General features: G+C 41.7%; 1 protein-coding gene across 2 annotated transcripts in view; it reads right to left on the bottom strand.

Moving 5' to 3' along the window:
* The window catches only part of GMDS (GDP-mannose 4,6-dehydratase), a 486,657-nt gene that overhangs the window by 75,527 nt on the left and 392,730 nt on the right, over positions 1–18,400 (bottom strand). For both annotated transcript variants that reach the window (XM_068557602.1, XM_068557604.1), the window contains one exon: positions 16,618–16,736. In XM_068557602.1, coding sequence (XP_068413703.1) covers positions 16,618–16,736 — 119 coding nt within the window. The remainder of the gene's footprint in view (positions 1–16,617; positions 16,737–18,400) is intronic.

Raw genomic sequence — 18,400 nt, 5'->3', positions numbered from 1 at the left:
CTAGACACTCAGCCTTGGGACACAGGCTCACGCCCAGGGCGTAGACACCCAGCCTAGGGACATGGGCTCACGCCCAGGGCGTAGACACCCAGCCACGGGACACGGGCTCACGCCCAGGGCATAGACACCCAGCCACGGGACACACGGGCTCAAGCCCAGGGCGTAGACGCCCAGCCTCGGGACACGGGCTCACGCCCAGGGCGTAGACACCCCCACCCCCCGCCCCCCTCCTTAGGTGCCCTCCGGGCAGCCTCCAGGCCCCAGGGCCAGAAATCCCACCCACCAGGAAACAGTCCCCAATTAGGGGAAGAACGTGCACAAACACAAAATGCTTGTTATCTCAGCCAGGAGGCATTTAGAAATGAGTTTCTTTTTCAGCGTATAATAACGTTTGCCCTTGTTGTTTTGACTGAAAATGTAGATACGATACCACAAACTATGATAAATATTTCCAATGGCTAAACATCTCCCCAGCAGCAGACGGTGGTTCTCACATGGTTGCAGGCTATTTCTACGACTCTCTTCTCAAAATTTAACAAGATTAATGACAGAAAATTAGTCAAGACAAGTATTGGCCTGTTTGGTTTATGCATCACTTCAGCTATAGGAGAAAAGCACTTCCTTTTCACATTACTTAGTGATAAGTTGATGGGAAAGTGAAACGCAAAGCCTAACACTGACAACAACCCTGACAACACAAACTCCTCCAAAAACACACGTGCGCACACACACACACACACACACACACGTACACCTACACACATACACAGATACACGTACACACATAGACACACATAGACACATACACACACATACACCTAGATACACATGCACACATACACATAGATACACATACACATACACACATAGACACAGACACACATACACACGTACACCTACACACACACATACAGATACACATACACACATAGACACACATAGACACATACACACACACACGTACACCTACATACACACATACACATAGATACACATACACACATACACACACATACACCTAGATACACATGCACACATACACATAGATACACATACACATACACACACACACACACACATAGACACACATACACAGATACACACACATACACAGACACACACACATGTACACATAGATACACATACACACAGATACACATACACACATATACACACATACACAGATACACATACACATACACACACATACACAGATACACATACACACAGACACACATAGACACATACACACACACACGTACACCTACATACACACATACAAACACATACACCTAGATACACATGCACACATACACATAGATACACATACACATACACACATAGACACACATACACACGTACACCTACACACACACATACACAGATACACATACACACAGACACACATAGACACATACACACACACACGTACACCTACATACACACATACACACACATACACCTAGATACACATGCACACATACACATAGATACACATACACATACACACATAGACACATAGACACACATACACACGTACACCTACACACACACATACACAGATACACATACACACATAGACACACATAGACACATACACACACACACGTACACACATAGACACACATACACAGATACACACACATACACAGACACACACACACGTACACAGATACACATACACACAGACACACACACACACACATAGACACACATACACAGATACACACACATACACAGACACACACACACGCACACATAGATACACATACACACAGATACACATACACACATATACACACATACACAGATACACATACACATACACACACATATACACAGATACACATACACACACATACACACACACGTACACATAGATACACATACACAGATACACATACACACATACACACACAGGTACACATACACACACGTACACACAGATACACATACACACACATATACACATACACACACGTACACATAGATACACACACACACACAAAGGTACACACACAGACACACACACACACCGGGATGTTCTGGGAAGAATATACTTGTTGTCACAAGGGTGCCCTCTCAATGTAAACAACCAAATGGGAACTTCATTGCCAAACGTGACCTTAAATTTTATCAGGACTGCATGTGGTACTGACCTGCTCCCCTGAGTATCTTCTACTGACCCAAAGTCACATGCATGTGCCGTTTTCCAACAAATTCAAAGCAAAAAATCACTCAGTGATGTCAAAGACTTAAGAGCAGACATTTGTGCCAATTCTAAATGTATAGATGGCAACCCATTTTTCAAGTCTTTTCAGTGAAAATTTCAACAGATGTTTTCAAAAACAGTAGAAGAAATGGAAAGTGACAGCAGATAGTAAACAGCTAAAGTGAGACTCTTACAGATACTGACTGGTGTGCCGTATGACAGGAAAGCCATATGATAGGAGGTTACAGAGAAAATCCAGGAACTCATGAGAAAATACCTACAACCTTCCTTTGAGCTCACAAAGCAGAGCAGGCAGGAACTCCGAGAGGGCAGAGGGCCTCCTGTCTTAACTGACAGCACTGCGGTCGCCGACCCCGTGGACATGCAGCCCTCCCCAGGCCTCTCCGGCTCCCTGGGGTAGGAAGAGTGGCGCCCCTTCAGCTGTCACCACCCTGGGAGCATGGTCCCTACTACCCCGATATGGGGTACTTGGGGCGACCAGGGGCCTTCCGGGCAGGACTCAGCAGACAGGCTGGCTGTGGACACCCACCGGGTCTCAGTGACCAGGACTGAGGACCCCAGGCTGCAGACCCCGAAGGACGCGGGGGGGGGGTGGGGGGATTTGCTTCCAGAGACAGAGCGGAGGCCCGAACTGCAGGGAAGGAAAATTATCCTGGAAGGATCCTCCCATCTCGCTGTTTCATCACAACCTGGGCTCTCGAACGCTCACGAGCCGGGCCTTGGCTTCTCCTGTCTCTGTGTTCTGGTCGGGCTTCCTTCCACGGGCTCGCAGGCCTCAGCCCAGTTCGGTAAGTTGTGTGCTTCTGACACACAACCCTCATGTCACGAAGAAAGGATACACGCGAACAGGATGGAAAATGCGGTATGAAGCTTAGACCCGGAACCCCCTCATCAGCGGGCGGCCGTCGAGGGTACAGGGGGACGTGCGTCACGGTGCCTCCAGTGCTGGGGTGAAGCTGAAGGGGGCGCGGCCACGGCAGCCTTCTGGGCTCGCGCTAAACGATCATTCGTGCTACGTGAACATGCTTCCGTTGGCCTAGCCCACCTCTCGCCTTTCTTCTAGAAGTAACATCCCGAGTGGGTGGAGGACCCGTCCACCCCCCACCCCAGCTCAAATTCCCCCGACAACAGGACCAGGCCCAGGAGAAGCGTGGCCACACTCCGGCCTCAGTGCCTGGTCTGCAGGTGGTCACGGGCCCAGCCGAACCGGCCAGGGTCCTTCGTGTCCCCCTGGCTACGCCAAGGTCAGCTGTAATCCCTTAAAGACAAAAGAACTCTGACTACTAGAAATGCTCATTCACTTCTCTCCCCTTCCTAATATAGACACTTTGATTATGCTTACACGGCTTTGTTTTATTAGCATGGATACCTCACGCATTAAAAAAAAATAAGAATTTATATATATCATCCCTCACAACTTTTGGAGCTTAAGAGAATAACAAAATGTCATGCTTTATCCCTTAAGCAAACACAAACAAAAAGTGTACTTATTTTTAGAAAATAAGATGTGAAATTGCCTCTACTATAGAGTGAAGGGTATTCATTTCCCCTTCCCCTGTAGTCTTCATTCTAATTAATAAAAACGTTGGGGGATTACTTAAAAAGCAACATAAATTCTATATAAAAAGATATTTATCGATATAAAAAAGATGCTAAAAAAGAACTCAATCCCGACACAAGCGATCCACAATACATTTGTAAATCCACAAAAGAATATGAATAATTTTCTTGAAACATGAAATATCTTCTTTAAAAATGAAATAGAGGGCACAGAGATATTCTAGATGACTAAATTGCCTTGCAAAGATTATTTTATATCCTCCTGCTTTTTGTTTTTACTTAATGTGCCAACTCTCAGCATTGCATTTAAAATGAAAATGCCTACGTGTTTGCCTTCCTATTCTTTATCTTCTCTAATGAATATAATTAGTCTCCTTCACAATGTTTTTATGCAAAACAAATTTATAAGTCAGGTAGTTAAGTAAGGAAGAAAATGCAGGTGAATGAAAAATGACATAGAAGGTGATTCTAATTGAAATTTTGCTCCTCACGTTACAATCTGGAAGCAAAATCACCTAAAGGCTACTACAAACAAGGACACTGGTCTTGGGTTTACGGACTTCCATCTTCTCTTGGGACTTAAGCATCAAATGTTTTAAAATGCCACGTGTTACAGGAAAGCATGTGAAATGTTTCCCAAAAGATGAGCTCTTGGACCTTCTCCAATTTCCAATGCTATTTTTGACAGACTGCTATTATAATTTTTGAAGTAAACAAACTACTGTATGAATTAAGTTGTTGGAAGAACTCGACTCCTGCAGAACTGGGGGGACTGAGTCGCCATCGATTCTGGGATGACCCACGTGCTCCTCGGGCTCAGAGGGGACCAACATCATCAAAGCCTGGGCTCTCATCTCATATCAGAGACCAGGGCTCCAGACACCCTAGCTGTGCACCTTGGAGATCCCCATCATCTCCTGGTCGATCTCTTTCAGACCGTAGGGAAGAAGAACGGGAGGTACTCCTCCAGCTTTTCAGACCTCTACATCTCCCCGAGAGCATTCCCAAAGTCACTGATGGCAGGAGTGGGGCGTCCAGAGAACTCTTCTTATCTCAGTTTATCAGATGATAAATTAGGTCCAATTGCTATTAAATTCAACTAGCATTTAAGCGATCCCTGGAGGCGTGAGGGCAGAAGGAAAGAGGAGGGAAGGAACTAAATCAGCTGCAGGTGCTCACTGGATGACAGTTCTCATGGGAAAACCTGGAAATTTTAGGTTTTTTCATTTTCCAGCAACCTGCCCCTACTCCCAGCCTGCATGCCACACAAACCCTAGAATCAAACTCTCAACATCTGAAAATTCTTTTTCCATTATTGATTCATGTAAACGTTGATTCATTTAGCAAATGTCTGCCACTGTGCTGGGCAGGATGCAAGGTTCAGAAAGGACCCAAAGCAGATTCTGCCTTAAGGAGAGAACTGTCCAGTCCACCACGGAAGGCAAAGTCCCAGGTGACTACGATCAAGGTCCAAAGGGGGAAGGGCTTGGACGTGGTGACTGTCAGGCTCATTTCGAACTTGAGGTCCTACGACTGTCCCAGGCTTTGCTACTCAGAGTGTGGTCCAGGCACCAGCAGCCCCTGCATCACTGGGTATCCTGTTAGAAATTCGGAACCTCAGGCCCCGCCCAGACCTACTGATTCCAAATCTGCATTTTAACAAGATCCCCAAGTGATTCACAGCACCTTAGCGTTTGAGAACTTCTGCTCAACAGGAGACAGATGCAGCCAAAAGGTGTCGTAATTCTGACAAAACTGCGGATTACTTCCCAGAGAGGAGGAGAGGTCTCTAGGCAACCAGAGCAGGGCACCTGGGCCGTTCCTCCCTCAACTGCCTCTCTGGCTAAGCGTCTCCCTTACGTTCCTTCTGGTCACATAAGCACGAGATGCTGGTGTGACTTTACTTTTTTGGGTCCCCAAACATATCATCAGTTGCCCAATCTTACTGTTTTCACATTTTATTTGTCCCTTGTATTCACTGTTGACAAATGTCATTTTCCATCAATTACCCATTTCATCATTAATAGCAAACACACAGAGCTTACGATGCACCAGGCCCTGCTTTAGGTGCTTCACAAATGTTAACACATTTAACCTTCACCCCGACCCTGTGTGGCAGGGACCCTTATCATCCCCCTTTTACAGATGAGAAAATGGAGGCGCTGAGGGTAACTAACTCCCCGGGAAAGCTGCAGAGCTGGGATTCAAACCCAGGGAATGTGGCACTGCGGCTGTGCTTTTATACCTCACACGATATTATGCCACACTGTGTGCAGAGAAGGACATGACCGAGTCATGAAAGAGAGAAATTAAATCAGCATCCTTGGGGAAAGAAGTGCGTGCCCCGAAGGCCTAGAGGCTCAACACTATCCTCGGCCTTCCAGGCTTTGCTCCATCTCAGTGTGTTTTCTTTGCTCGCTTCTGCCCGGTGTCTGACTGTGCAGAAACCGTTCCCAAGAAGGACTCGCCGGCCCTGTCAAAAGCCACAGCTGCACCGGGGACGGCGGGGACGGGACCCGGGAGCAGCCGTGACTACCCTGCTTGTCCTCCAGCTGAGATCGGTATGCGGCTCATGGGGCCGAGAGAAGATCCAGGGGAAGGAAATTGGAAAAAAACAAACAACGGAACATGACTTGCAGACAGCATTCATAAAGCCATCATGATTTCATTATCTGGCCCTGAGAAGGAATTCTGCATTTTTCAGACACACTGTGAGGAACGTGCGATGTACGCATTCTGTTCCCACAAGCCCGGCGATGCAGGTACGGGGCACGCAGGTGGGAGCTGCCACCGACAGAAGACTCAGACAAGAGGGGCAAAGCAAGACCTTTAGTTCATCTGGGACCTCAGCACCTCATGCCCGTGTCTCTTTTTGGAAGAATTCAGGAAAAGGGTTCAATTTCACCAAAATTTTATATAGCACTCAAAGGCAATGTTTAATATACCACTAAAAGCTGGACTTGTGGTTTAGTTTGTCATCTGAAACAAAATGAAGGTCACTGCCTGAAATTTGCAGTAGATTTTAGTGAAACTGACTCCAGGGCTTTACCGCGCCTTCCCTTCGGATGGAGAAGTGGGAAGAGGGGCGGGCTCAGACCCACCAGGACGCTGCTACTCAGTTTTGAAGGACAGAACAACACTCCCAGCGGGTAATCCACACAACTCTGTTGTTTGTGTAGGATTCTAACATACAGTAAGCTTGGAAAGTGCTGGGTTAAACAAAGTTAAACAGATTCCTTACTGGTGATTCTCTAAGAGGGGTTAATATTCTCCAAATGAACTAGACATGGAATGCCTGCCTTGTTAAAAGAATTCTCAGTTTGTGAAAGACTGTGCTAGGTATTAAAAAAAAAAAAAAAAAAAAAAAAAAGGTATTAGCCCATGGGACTACCTACGGACAGAAGGACAGAAGGATGACCTGGTGACTGAAAACAACACATCGTCTCCAGAGTGGGAGAATGACCAAGTTTCATACACTTATCAAAAGAGAGTCTTGTTTGGGGATTCATTTGTAAGACTACCCCAGACTAACTTCAAAAAATTGTGCGTAAGTTGACGTCTTACTACAAAAGCATGTAAGTTCATTATAGAACATCTGGATATAGAGAAATGTATTCAGTAGAACACTAAAGGTCACACACAATTCTGCCATGTAGAAATTGCCATTTAAAAATTTTTGTGTGTTTTCTTCTAATCTTTTGTATGCATATTTTTAGGGACTTTAGATCAGCCAACAGATCCTGTTTTTTTTTCACTTAATATTGTCATAATCATATTTCATGTTATTCAAATTTCTCCTCAGCATTATTTTTAATAGCTGTATGATAACAGTTGATCAAACTCACTTGAGTATCCTTGATGATGGGCACCTAAGTTCTTTTTTGATTCCTTTTATTGAAAAATCAACTATATTGAGGTATAATTTACAAACAAAATGTGTCACAAGTGCATAATTTGATGAGTTTTGAAAGATGCGTGCACTCATGCAGACACCACTGCGATCCAGATATCAGACATTCCCCCCCCCCTCCCGCCCCCCGCCACAGATGCCCTCTCCTTCTCCCAGTCGCTCTCCCGTCACGCTCAGATTCCTATCAGCACCAGTCACCCTTTCCCAGAGCATCGCATGGGCGGAATTACACAGTCCGTGCTCTCCCTCCAAGTGTGCCAGGTGTCCACTCCTTTTCACGAGTGAGCAGTATGCCTCGTGCGGACACATCATCCGCCAGCTGATTAGACACTGGGGGAGCTAACGCTTTATGAGGACTAAAGCTGTTATGCATATTCATGGATAAGTCTCTATGTGGACATACATCTTCATTTTTCTTTGGTAAATGTCTAGGAAAATCACTGGTCACGTAGTAAATGCAGACTTGGTTTTATAAGAAAGCCAAAGTGTTTTCTGAACTATTCATACTTCCGTTAGTGATGCATGAGCGTTCCGGTTGTCCCAGCATCCTCAGTAATACTTGGCTCTGTTGAGTTTTTCCATTTTGTCGTTCCAAAGGGAGTGCAGTGGTATCACACTGTCGTTTGAACGTGCATTTCCTAGATGATGATCTCACTGAGCATCTTCGCATGTGCTAAGTGGCCGTTTGTGGAATTCCTTGTGTGAAGTGTCTCTTCAGACATCTGGCCCATTTTTTAAATTGAATTATTTGTCTTCTTTCTTTTGAGTTACGGGAGATCTTTGTATGTTCTAGATATAAGTCCTTTGTCGGATGCAAATATTACCATTCATTTTCTCCCAGACCAGTGTTTGCCTTTTCCTTTTCTTAGTGGTCACTTTCAAAGAATAGAGGGTTTTAATCATGACATTCATTTTGTCATTTTTTTTCTTTTATGGTTCTTGCTTTTGGTGTCCTAAGAAATCCTTGCCTTTGCCCCCAATTGATCCAAACATTTAAGGCAAACACACACAAAACAAAAAGCCATAGAGAATGATAAACTGAACTACATGAAAATGTAAAACTTTGGTATTTGCAAGGCACTGTTAAGAAACTGAAAAGGCAAGTCATGGGCTGAGAGAGTATATCTGCAAAACATAAAAACTCTCGTAACTCAGGAACAGAAAACAACCTCAGACGCTTTTCCCCTGCCCCAAAGTTGCAAAGCTTTTCTCCCATGTTTTCACCTAACAGTTTTCGATTTCCACTCTTGCGTTTAAACCTCTGCTCCATTTCAACTAATTTTGTGTGCGGTATGACACTCGGGTTGAGATTCACTTTTTTTTACACCCCATATGGCTATTCCTGATTCCAGCACCATTTGTTGTAAAGACTATTATCCTTCTCCAATTAATTACCTTGACAAGTTTGTAAAAATTCAATTGTCTATATAAGTGTGTGTCTATTTCTGAGCTTTATAGTCTGTTCCCTCGATCTGTAAATCTGTCCTTACATCAACATCATGCAGATTAAGCATTAAAAGAAATCTGAAAATCAGAGAGTAAGTGTTCTCCAGCTTTGATCTTCTTTTTCAAAATGATTCTAGATCCTTTGCATTTCCACATAAATTTTAGAATCAGCCTGCCAATTTCTACCCAAAAAAAAAAAAAAAAAAAAAAAAAAAAAAGCTTGTGATTTTGTTCGGGAATGTACTGAATCTACAGATTAATTTGAAGAGAACTGGCATCTTATCAAGTCCTCCAATCCAAGAACATGGTGTATCTCTCCATTTATTTAGGGCTTTTTTGATTTCTCTCATCTATGTCTTTTAGATTTTGGTGTACAGATCTTTTGTGTATTTTATTAAGTTCACTCTATTTCATTTTTCTGATTCTATTGTAAGTGGTAATGTGCTTTTTTAAAAATTTCAGTTTCCAGTTGTTCAATGGCAGTACATAGCGACACAATTGACTTCTATATATAGACCTTGTATCACGTGATGTTGCTAAATGCACTTGTTAGTTTTAGTAGCTTTTTGGGTAGATTACTTAGGTTTTCCATGTACTACATCATGCTATCTGTGAATAAGACAGATATGCATCTTCCTTTCATTTCTTTTTGTTTTTTTCTTTTGGCTAGGATCCAGGACAATGTTGAAAAGGTTTGATAAAAGCAGACATCCTTGCCCTGAGCCTCATTTTGAGGAGAAAATTATTCAGTCTCTCAACATTAAGTATAATGTTAACTGTTGGTTTTTCCCAGAGGTCATTTATCAGCTTGAGGAAATTTCCTTCTATTCCTAGTGTGTTGAAAGTTTTATTTTATTTTATTTCATTTTTTAATAACAGTTGTTAAATTTCGTCAAATGCCCTTTTTCTGCCTCTGTTGAAAAAAATCATAGGGCTTCTCTTTTGTTTTCTTAATATGGTGAGTTACATTGATTTTCAAATGTTAAGCCAACCTTGCATTTCTAGAATACATCCCACTTGGTCATGGTGTACCAACTTTTTATATATTGATAGATTCAATTTGCTAATATTTTGTTAGTACTTTTATGTTTCTTTGTTCTCATGGGATACTAGTCAGTATCTTTCTTTTCATGTAACATTTTTATTTTTAGCATCAGGGTAATGCTGGCCTCATCAAATGAGTTCTCGGAAGTGTTCTCTCTTCTGAGTGAGTATAGAAAGGGTATTATCTTCTTTCTTAAATGTATAAAATTCAGTTTCTTTAACAGACATAGAACTACTAAGATTTATACACATTTTGAAGTCAGTTTTGGCAATTTGCGTCCTTCATGAAATTTGCCCATTTCCTCTAACTTGAAAAAGTCATCGGCAAAAAGCCGTTCATAATGTTTTCTTACTGTCCTGTTCGTGTCTGGAGGATCAGTACTGATGTTCCCTCTTTTATTTCTACTACATATAATTTCTGTCTTCTCTTTTTTTCCTGGATAGAGGTTTATCCAGGTTTTGGTTGCACTGATTCTCTCCACTGTTTTCCTGTTTTCTACGTCATTGATCTCTGTTTTTATCTTTATTATTTCCTTCTTTCTGTTTGCATTGGGTTTAATTTGTTCTTCTTTGTCTAGCTTCTTAAGATGGAAGCTTGGATAACTGGTTTGGGCTCTTTCTTCTTTTTTAATGTTAGTATTCAAAGCCACAAGTTTCTCTTCAAGCATTGCTTTGGCAGTATCCCACACATTTTGATATGCTGTTTTCATTTTCATTTAATTCAAAACATATTCTAATTTCCCTTGTGATTTCTTTTTAAACCTGTGAGTTATTTAGAAGTGTGTTGGGTGGTAAGCTCTAGAAATGTCAATTAGGTCAAGTAAGTTTACTATGTTGTTCAGGTCTTCTGTATCCTCAGATATTTTCTGTCTGCTCGTTCTGTCACTTACGAAGAAAGGAGTGTCGAAGTACACAGGCATAAAGTTCATTTGTCTTTGTTTCCTATCAGTTCTGTCAGTATTTTGAGGTGTCTATAACTGGGTGTAGATACGTTAAAAAGTATTACATTTAAAAGTATTATGTGTTCATGAAGAATCAACCCTTTAAAATTATGAAATGACTCTTTATTCCTTCCAATTAAATGAAGTCTATTTTGTCTCATATAAATATAGCCACTCCAGTTTCCTTACGGTCAGTGTTTGGACGTTTTATTTTTTCGTCTTTTTACTTTTAAACTATCTATGTGTTTACATATAAAGTGTGTCTCTTGTAGACAGCATATTTCTTTTTTTTTTAATCAAGTCCAACTATATCACCCTTTTAATTAGAGTATTTAGGGCATTTACAAGGGATGTAATTATCCATATAGTTATTATTTGTTTTCTATCTGTCCCATCTGTTATTTGTTCACACTCCCTCTTCTCCTGCTTTCTTTTAGGTGAGTATTTTTTAGGATTGCATTTTGACTCCACTATTGGCTTATGGCTATTTTTCATGGTGTTTTGTTTTAGTAGTTTCTCTAGAGTGTGCAGTACATACTTTGTAACTAATTGCAGTCTGTCTTCAAGTAATATCAGACCAATTCCCATCTGGTGTACGAAGCTTTACGGGGATGATGCACTGCTTCCATCCTGTCCCCACTCTTTGTGCTACTGTTGTTATACAATTTATTTACGTACGTATTAGTACACACCTCATACCGTGTTGTCATTATTTTTACTTTCAACGTGAGTCAATTACCTTTCAAAGACATTTTAAAACGAGGGGAAAACTTTCATATTTCCCCACATTTTGGCTATTTCTCTTGCTCTCCATTCTTCCGTATAGATCCGAGCTTCAAACTAGTATCATTTTCCTTCCGTCTGAATGATCGCTGCCGATGGACCATCTCAGCCTTTGTTTGTCCGTTCGCCTCCATTTCTGAGATGCTTTCCTCGGGCACAGAACTCGAGGTTTAGGTTGCTTCCCGTAGTTTAAAGATGTTGCTGCAAGGTCGTCTTGCCTTTGCATAGTTTCTGACAGCAAAACTTTCCTACATTTCCTCCTCGGCGAATAATTCTATTTTTTCTCGGGCTGCTTTAATTCTTTTTCTCTTTAGCACCTATTTTCAGTAATTTGGGAAATTTTGGGCTGCCATTTAACTCCTTTCCTGTGCCCTCCCCGCTTTTCCCCCAATACTCTGATTACACATATATTAGACTGTCTGCTTTTATCTCACAGGTTAATCAAATCAAACTCTGGTCTTTTTTTTTTTTTTTTTCCTTCCTTCCCTACAGTCTTTTTCTCCCTGTGCTTCATCTTCGGTCATTTCTAGTATTATGTCTGTAAGTTTACTCGTTTTTTTTTCTGCAGTACCTAATCTATTCTCAGTGCCAACAGTGAGCTTTTCATTTCAGATACTTAGTTTTTCATCTTTAAAAGTTCCATTTGGCTCTTTAAACAATAAATATATTTCCTTATCTCTCCTCACTATACTCATGATTTTCTTAAAATACTTGACATAGTTATAATAGCTATTTTACCTTCTTTATGCACTCATACCATCATCTTTTTTATTCCTCAGTCTGCTTTTACTGATGGATTTTCCCCTTGGTTGTTGGTCACGTTTTCCTCCTTCATGACACTCCTACTAATTTTTGGTTGAATGCCGAACATTAAGAACCAAGGAAACAATCCCATTTACCACTGCAACAAAAAGAAAAAAATACCTAGGAATAAACCTACCTAAGGAGGTAAAAGACCTATATGCAGAAAACTATAAGAAAGTGATGAAAGAAATCAAAGATGACACAAACAGATGGAGAGATACACCATGTTCTTGGATTGGAAGAATCAATATTGTGAAAATGACGAAACTACCCAAAGCAATCTACAGATTCAATGTAACCTATCAAATTACCAATGGCATTCTTCACAGAACTGGAACAAAAAATTTTACAATTTGTATGGACACACAAAAGACCTTGAATAGCAAAAGCAATCCTGAAGAGAGAAACGGAGCTGCAGGAATCAGGCTCCCCAACTTCAAACTATACTACAAAGCTACAGTAATCAAGACAGTGTGGTACTGACACCAAAAGAGAAATACAGATCAATGGAACAGGATCTAAAGCCCAGAGATAAACCCATGCACATATGGTCACCTTATCTTTGACAGAGGAGGCAAGAATATACAATGGAGAAAAGACAGCCTCTTCAATAAGTGATGCTGGTAAAACTGCACAGCTACATGTAAAAGAATGAAATTAGAACACTCCCTAACACCATATACAAAAATAAACTCAAAATGGATTAAAGACCTAAATGTAAGGCCAGTCACTATAAAACTCTTAGAGGAAAACGTAGGCAGAACACTCTTTGACATAAATCGCAGCAAGGCCTTTTTTGACCCACCGCCTACAGTAATGAGAATAAAAACAAAAACAAACAATGGGCGCTAATTAAACTTAAAAAGCTTTTGCACAGCAAAGTAAACCATAAACAAGAAGAAAAGACAACCCTCAGAATAGGAGAAAATATTTGCAAACGAAGCAACAGACAAAGGATTAATCTCCAAAATATACAAACAGCTCACACAGCTCAATATCAAAAAAACAAACCACGCAATCAAAACATGGGCAGAAGACCTAAATAGACATTTCTCCAAAGAAGACATACAGATGGCCAACAAACAGATGAAAAGGCTCAACATCACTAATTATTAGAGAAATGCAAATCAAAACTACAATGAGGTATCGCCTCACACCAGTCAGAGTGGCCATCATCAAAAAAATCCACAAACAGGACTTCCCTGGTGGCACGGTGGTTAAGAACCTGCCTGCCAATGCAGGGAACACGGGTTCGAGCCCTGGTCCGGGAAGATCCCACGTGCCGCGGAGCAACTAGGCCTGTGAGCCACAACTACTGAGCCTGCGCGTCTGGAGCCTGTCCTCCGCAACAAGAGAGGCCGCGATAGCGAGTGGCCCCCGCTTGCCGCAACTAGAAGAAGCCCTCGCACAGAAACGAAGACCCAACGCAGCCAAAAATAAATAAATAAATTAAAACAATAAAAATTAAAAAATAATAAAATAAAAACAATATTATTAAAAAAAAAAAAAAAAAAAGAAATAGAGACACAGACGTAGAGGACAAATGTATGGATACCAATGCGGAAGGGCGGGGGGTGGGATGAACTGGGAGATTGGGATGGACATATATACACTATTGATACTCTGTATAAAAGAGATAACTAATGAGAACCTACTGTATAGCACAGGGTACTCTACTCAATGCTCTGTGGTGACCTAAATGAGAAGGAAATCCAGAAAAGGGGACCTATGTATACGTATGGCTGACTCACTTTGCTGTACAGTAGAGACTAACACAACATTGTAAAGCAACTTACACGCCAATAAAAATCAAAAGAAAAAAAAAACTTTATGCTTTTGAGTCTAGATTTTACTGTATTCCTTTGAAGAACACTGGGCTTTGCAATGGTCAAAGGCTAAGTTATTTGTATCCAGTTTGATCCCTTTGAAGTTTGTGTTTAAGCTTTGTTAGCCTGGGTCTAGAGCAGCCTTTACTCTGGGGATCAGCCCCATCACTGAGGCATAGCCCTTCTGGAATCTTACTTCATCCTCTGAGTGAGGATGGTCACTGAGTGAGAACGAGGTCTCTCCATTATGGCTGAAGCTCATGTGCCTCCCAAGCTTGGGAACGCTCTAAGAAACCTTCAATTCCACCTCCCAGGCAGTTCCTCATCCAAGCTTGTGGAATGTCTTCTTAATATTCAGTAAGGACTCAGTGGGATCCTTATGCACGTTTTGGGAACTCTTTTTCTTTGCAGATCATCACACCTTTCTAGAACTCGGCTCCACAACATCCAGGTGCCTCAGACTCTCTGAATTCTGACCTCTACCTCCTCAGCTTTCAAGCAAACGGTTGTTCTCTGTTGAAGTTCCTCTTCCACGCTCCCTGGTGGAGACCATGTCTCCAGGAAAGCCGGGTGATTGCAGGGCTCACCTCATTTGTTCCTTCTCTACCAGGGATCACGGTCCTGCACTGCCCATTGCTCAAACAGTGTTTTATATATTTCATATAGTTTCCTAGTTTTTCAAGATAGAAGGTTTAATCTGATTTCTATTATTCCATCATAGCTAGAAACGGAAGTCCTTTCTTACATTTTAAAAGTGAATCTTGGAAAAATGTCTGAAAGATCTTCAAAAAGTTCAACACAGAATTACCATATGACCCAGCAACTCCACTCCTAAGTTTATAACCCAAAGAACTGAAAGCAGGGAGGGACTGAAACACATATTTGTATACGCGTGTTCACAGCAGCTTCGTTCACAACAGCCAAAAGGTGGGGGCCACCCAGGTGTTAACGGATGATGGACAAGCTGCACGTGGTCCACCCACACAATGGAATATTACTCAGCCTTAAAAAGGAGTGAAATGCTGACACAGGATATAACAGGGCTGGAACCTGAGGACATCAGGCTCAGCGAAATAAGCCAGTCACAGAGGGACAGATATTGTGTGATTCCATTGATATGTGAGGTCCCTGGAGTCATCAAATTCAGAGACAGAAAGTAGAATGGTGGCTGCCAGGGGCTGGGGAAGGGGGAGGGGAGTTAGGGTTTAATGGGAACAGAGTTTCAGTTGGGGGAGAAGAAAGAGTTCCGTGGACGGATGGTGGTGATGGTTGCCCAACACTGTGAATATACTTAATGCCACTGAACTGCATGTCTAAAAATTATTAAAATGGTAAATTTTATGTTATATATATTTTATCTCAATAAAACAATCACCAAAAAAGAATCTTCCATCTGTAGTGAAGGATTTCCCCCAAATCTTTCCAATATTCCAATAAAAATCTGACCTCAAAATTTGTGTAATGCAACAAGTAGATGTAGTGTGTGGATCATTTTTGGCATAAAGGGGAGCGCTGGCCCAACTGCAAGACTCAAGTGAGATCTGCAGGTTAGACACTACTCACTTATCAGTGCGATTTCCTGACTTTGATGGCTGCATTGCATTCATGTTCGACAACGTCTCTGTTTATAGGAAATACACACAAAAGTCCAGGGGGATGGGGCCTACTCTCAATGGTTCAGAGAAAAGAATTATGCTGGTCATGTATTTGAAACTTTTCTGTAAGTTTCTATGGTTTCAAAAATTTAAAATATAAAGTGAAAGTACTGAAAAAAGTTTGTGTAACGTTATGACATTGATCTGTTAATAGCAATTAGCAACAGTAAAGTCCTAGTAAACTGAGTATAAACCATGATGCAAAATTTAAAGTTAAAAAGTAAAAACCTTAAAAACGTATTTAAAAATTAAGAAATTTTTAAAAAACTGAGTTAGATGGTGACAAACATTTGACTTTCACTATAACTGGGACCAAGCCCCTGCTTCACGCTTTACAAGAGCAAAGGGGAAAAAAGACAAAATGCAGGCAGAGTGGCAAGCAAATGTCTGACAAACGTCCGTCAGTCATACTCACACGATGGTTTTTCCGATGTGCAGAAACGACTTCTCCACGAATTCCCGGACGCTGTGGACCTCCCCCGTGGCTATGACAAAGTCCTCGGGTTCATCATTCTGCAGCATCAGCCACATGGCCTAGAAAGAGAGGCAGAGCCACGTGAAAGCTGCACCCAGCTGCCCCTCGGGAACTATCATGTCACCAACGCACACCACCGGACAGGGACAGGGCTAACAGGTAAACCGAGGCACACAAAAACTCTCAGGAGTTTATCTGAGCACACGTTGATTCCAAAGGTGTTCAGGAGGCTCCCCACACAGGGACGGGGGGTGGGGGGGGGGGCAAGGCTTTTACAGAGGAGAAGCGAAGCGAAACAGAGCAAAGCAATTATTTGATTATCTGGGAAGCCGGGGGTGAGCTGCTGGTGAAGTTTCACTTCCTCGGATTCTGGTGCAGTGACTCTGGCTACCAAGGGCTAACGGCCTCCTTGTTTAGATGCTTTAACCTGTGTAGCCAGACAGTGACGACGAATCTGGTCCACTATCCTAACCACGGCAGTCGTGGTTCTCAAACTCTAAAGTGCGGCAGAATCATCTGGGGACCTCTGGGTACAGCCCAGGTGCACAAGCTGGGCAGCTGTTGCAGCACCTCTGTCTGCAGCAGCCCAGGTGAGACGCACGCAGCAGGACCTTGGACTACAGCTCACAGGTATGAGATGTTGAAGAGCGTCTGCACCGAATAACCTTTTCATAGGATATTTAAGAATCATGGAAGGAAGGCAAGAAAACATCATTTAAGGACAGGTGTCTATCCTCCAAAGTAGGACCAAATTTCTTAACAGTAAAGTTGGAAATTTACCACTGCGGTGACATGGTAAAGCGAAATATTCAACAATCCTTAATGGAAAAACAATCATAATAACGGACGGCACTTTTAAAAAGTTATCTGGCAGTGAAGACATCTGCGCAGAGTTAAGGTTTCAGTAGCTGTGTTTGAAGGTCAGGGGCTCGGTGGGTGCGTCTCGCAGATGGGCTTTTTCAAGGAGGGCCGGAAGCCTAGCTGCATGTAAAAGTCCCAAAACACGGCCCCAAAACTCAGCTCAGATGGCTCTCACCGTAGCAGCCAGGCCTAGAGTTTCTATAGCTTGGGGCCACACGCTGATTAATTTAAAGATTTTGTTTATACAGACAGAAGATGAAGATTTTACAAAATTAAGTATAGCTGGTATCTGACAGCAGTCTCTTTAGGAAAAAAATCTAAGACAAAAAAAAAAAAACACCACCCCTCAATGTAATAACCTATAATGAAAAGGAATCTGAAAAAGAATATACATATGTATATACACATATATATGTATAACTGAATCACTTTGCTGTACATCTAAAACTAACACATTATAAATCAACTATATATTTCAATAAAAATTCTTTTAAAAATCAATTTTTTTCATCACTCACACCCACTTTTCAAAATAAAAGAGGTGAAAGCAATAGTCACCTCATTAGAACACAATCCCCAATATTATGTGCATTGAACTCTTGTTCTAACATTTATAGAAAACTATTGGTTGGTGTCTCCCTAGCTGCTGTTGGATAAGCTGAAACACAGGTTTCTGAGATCAATGGAGCAGCTTATTTTCTTTTAGAAAACACAATCAGCAAAGTTTAATTCTTCTTTATTCATTTCAATTTATGGCAGCCTTCTAAAAAATAAGAACGCGCACATTTCTCCTGTACTCGAAGTTTTTTCTTGTGAATATTTTGTATTTTGGTCTATTTCCAGATTGTTTTAAATTGTATTT

Source organism: Eschrichtius robustus, chromosome 12 (genome assembly GCF_028021215.1).
Source record: "Eschrichtius robustus isolate mEscRob2 chromosome 12, mEscRob2.pri, whole genome shotgun sequence".
Taxonomy (NCBI): domain Eukaryota; kingdom Metazoa; phylum Chordata; class Mammalia; order Artiodactyla; family Eschrichtiidae; genus Eschrichtius; species Eschrichtius robustus.
The sequence above is the reverse complement of the archived record's forward strand: the minus strand, read 5'-3'. Positions and strand labels throughout refer to the sequence as shown.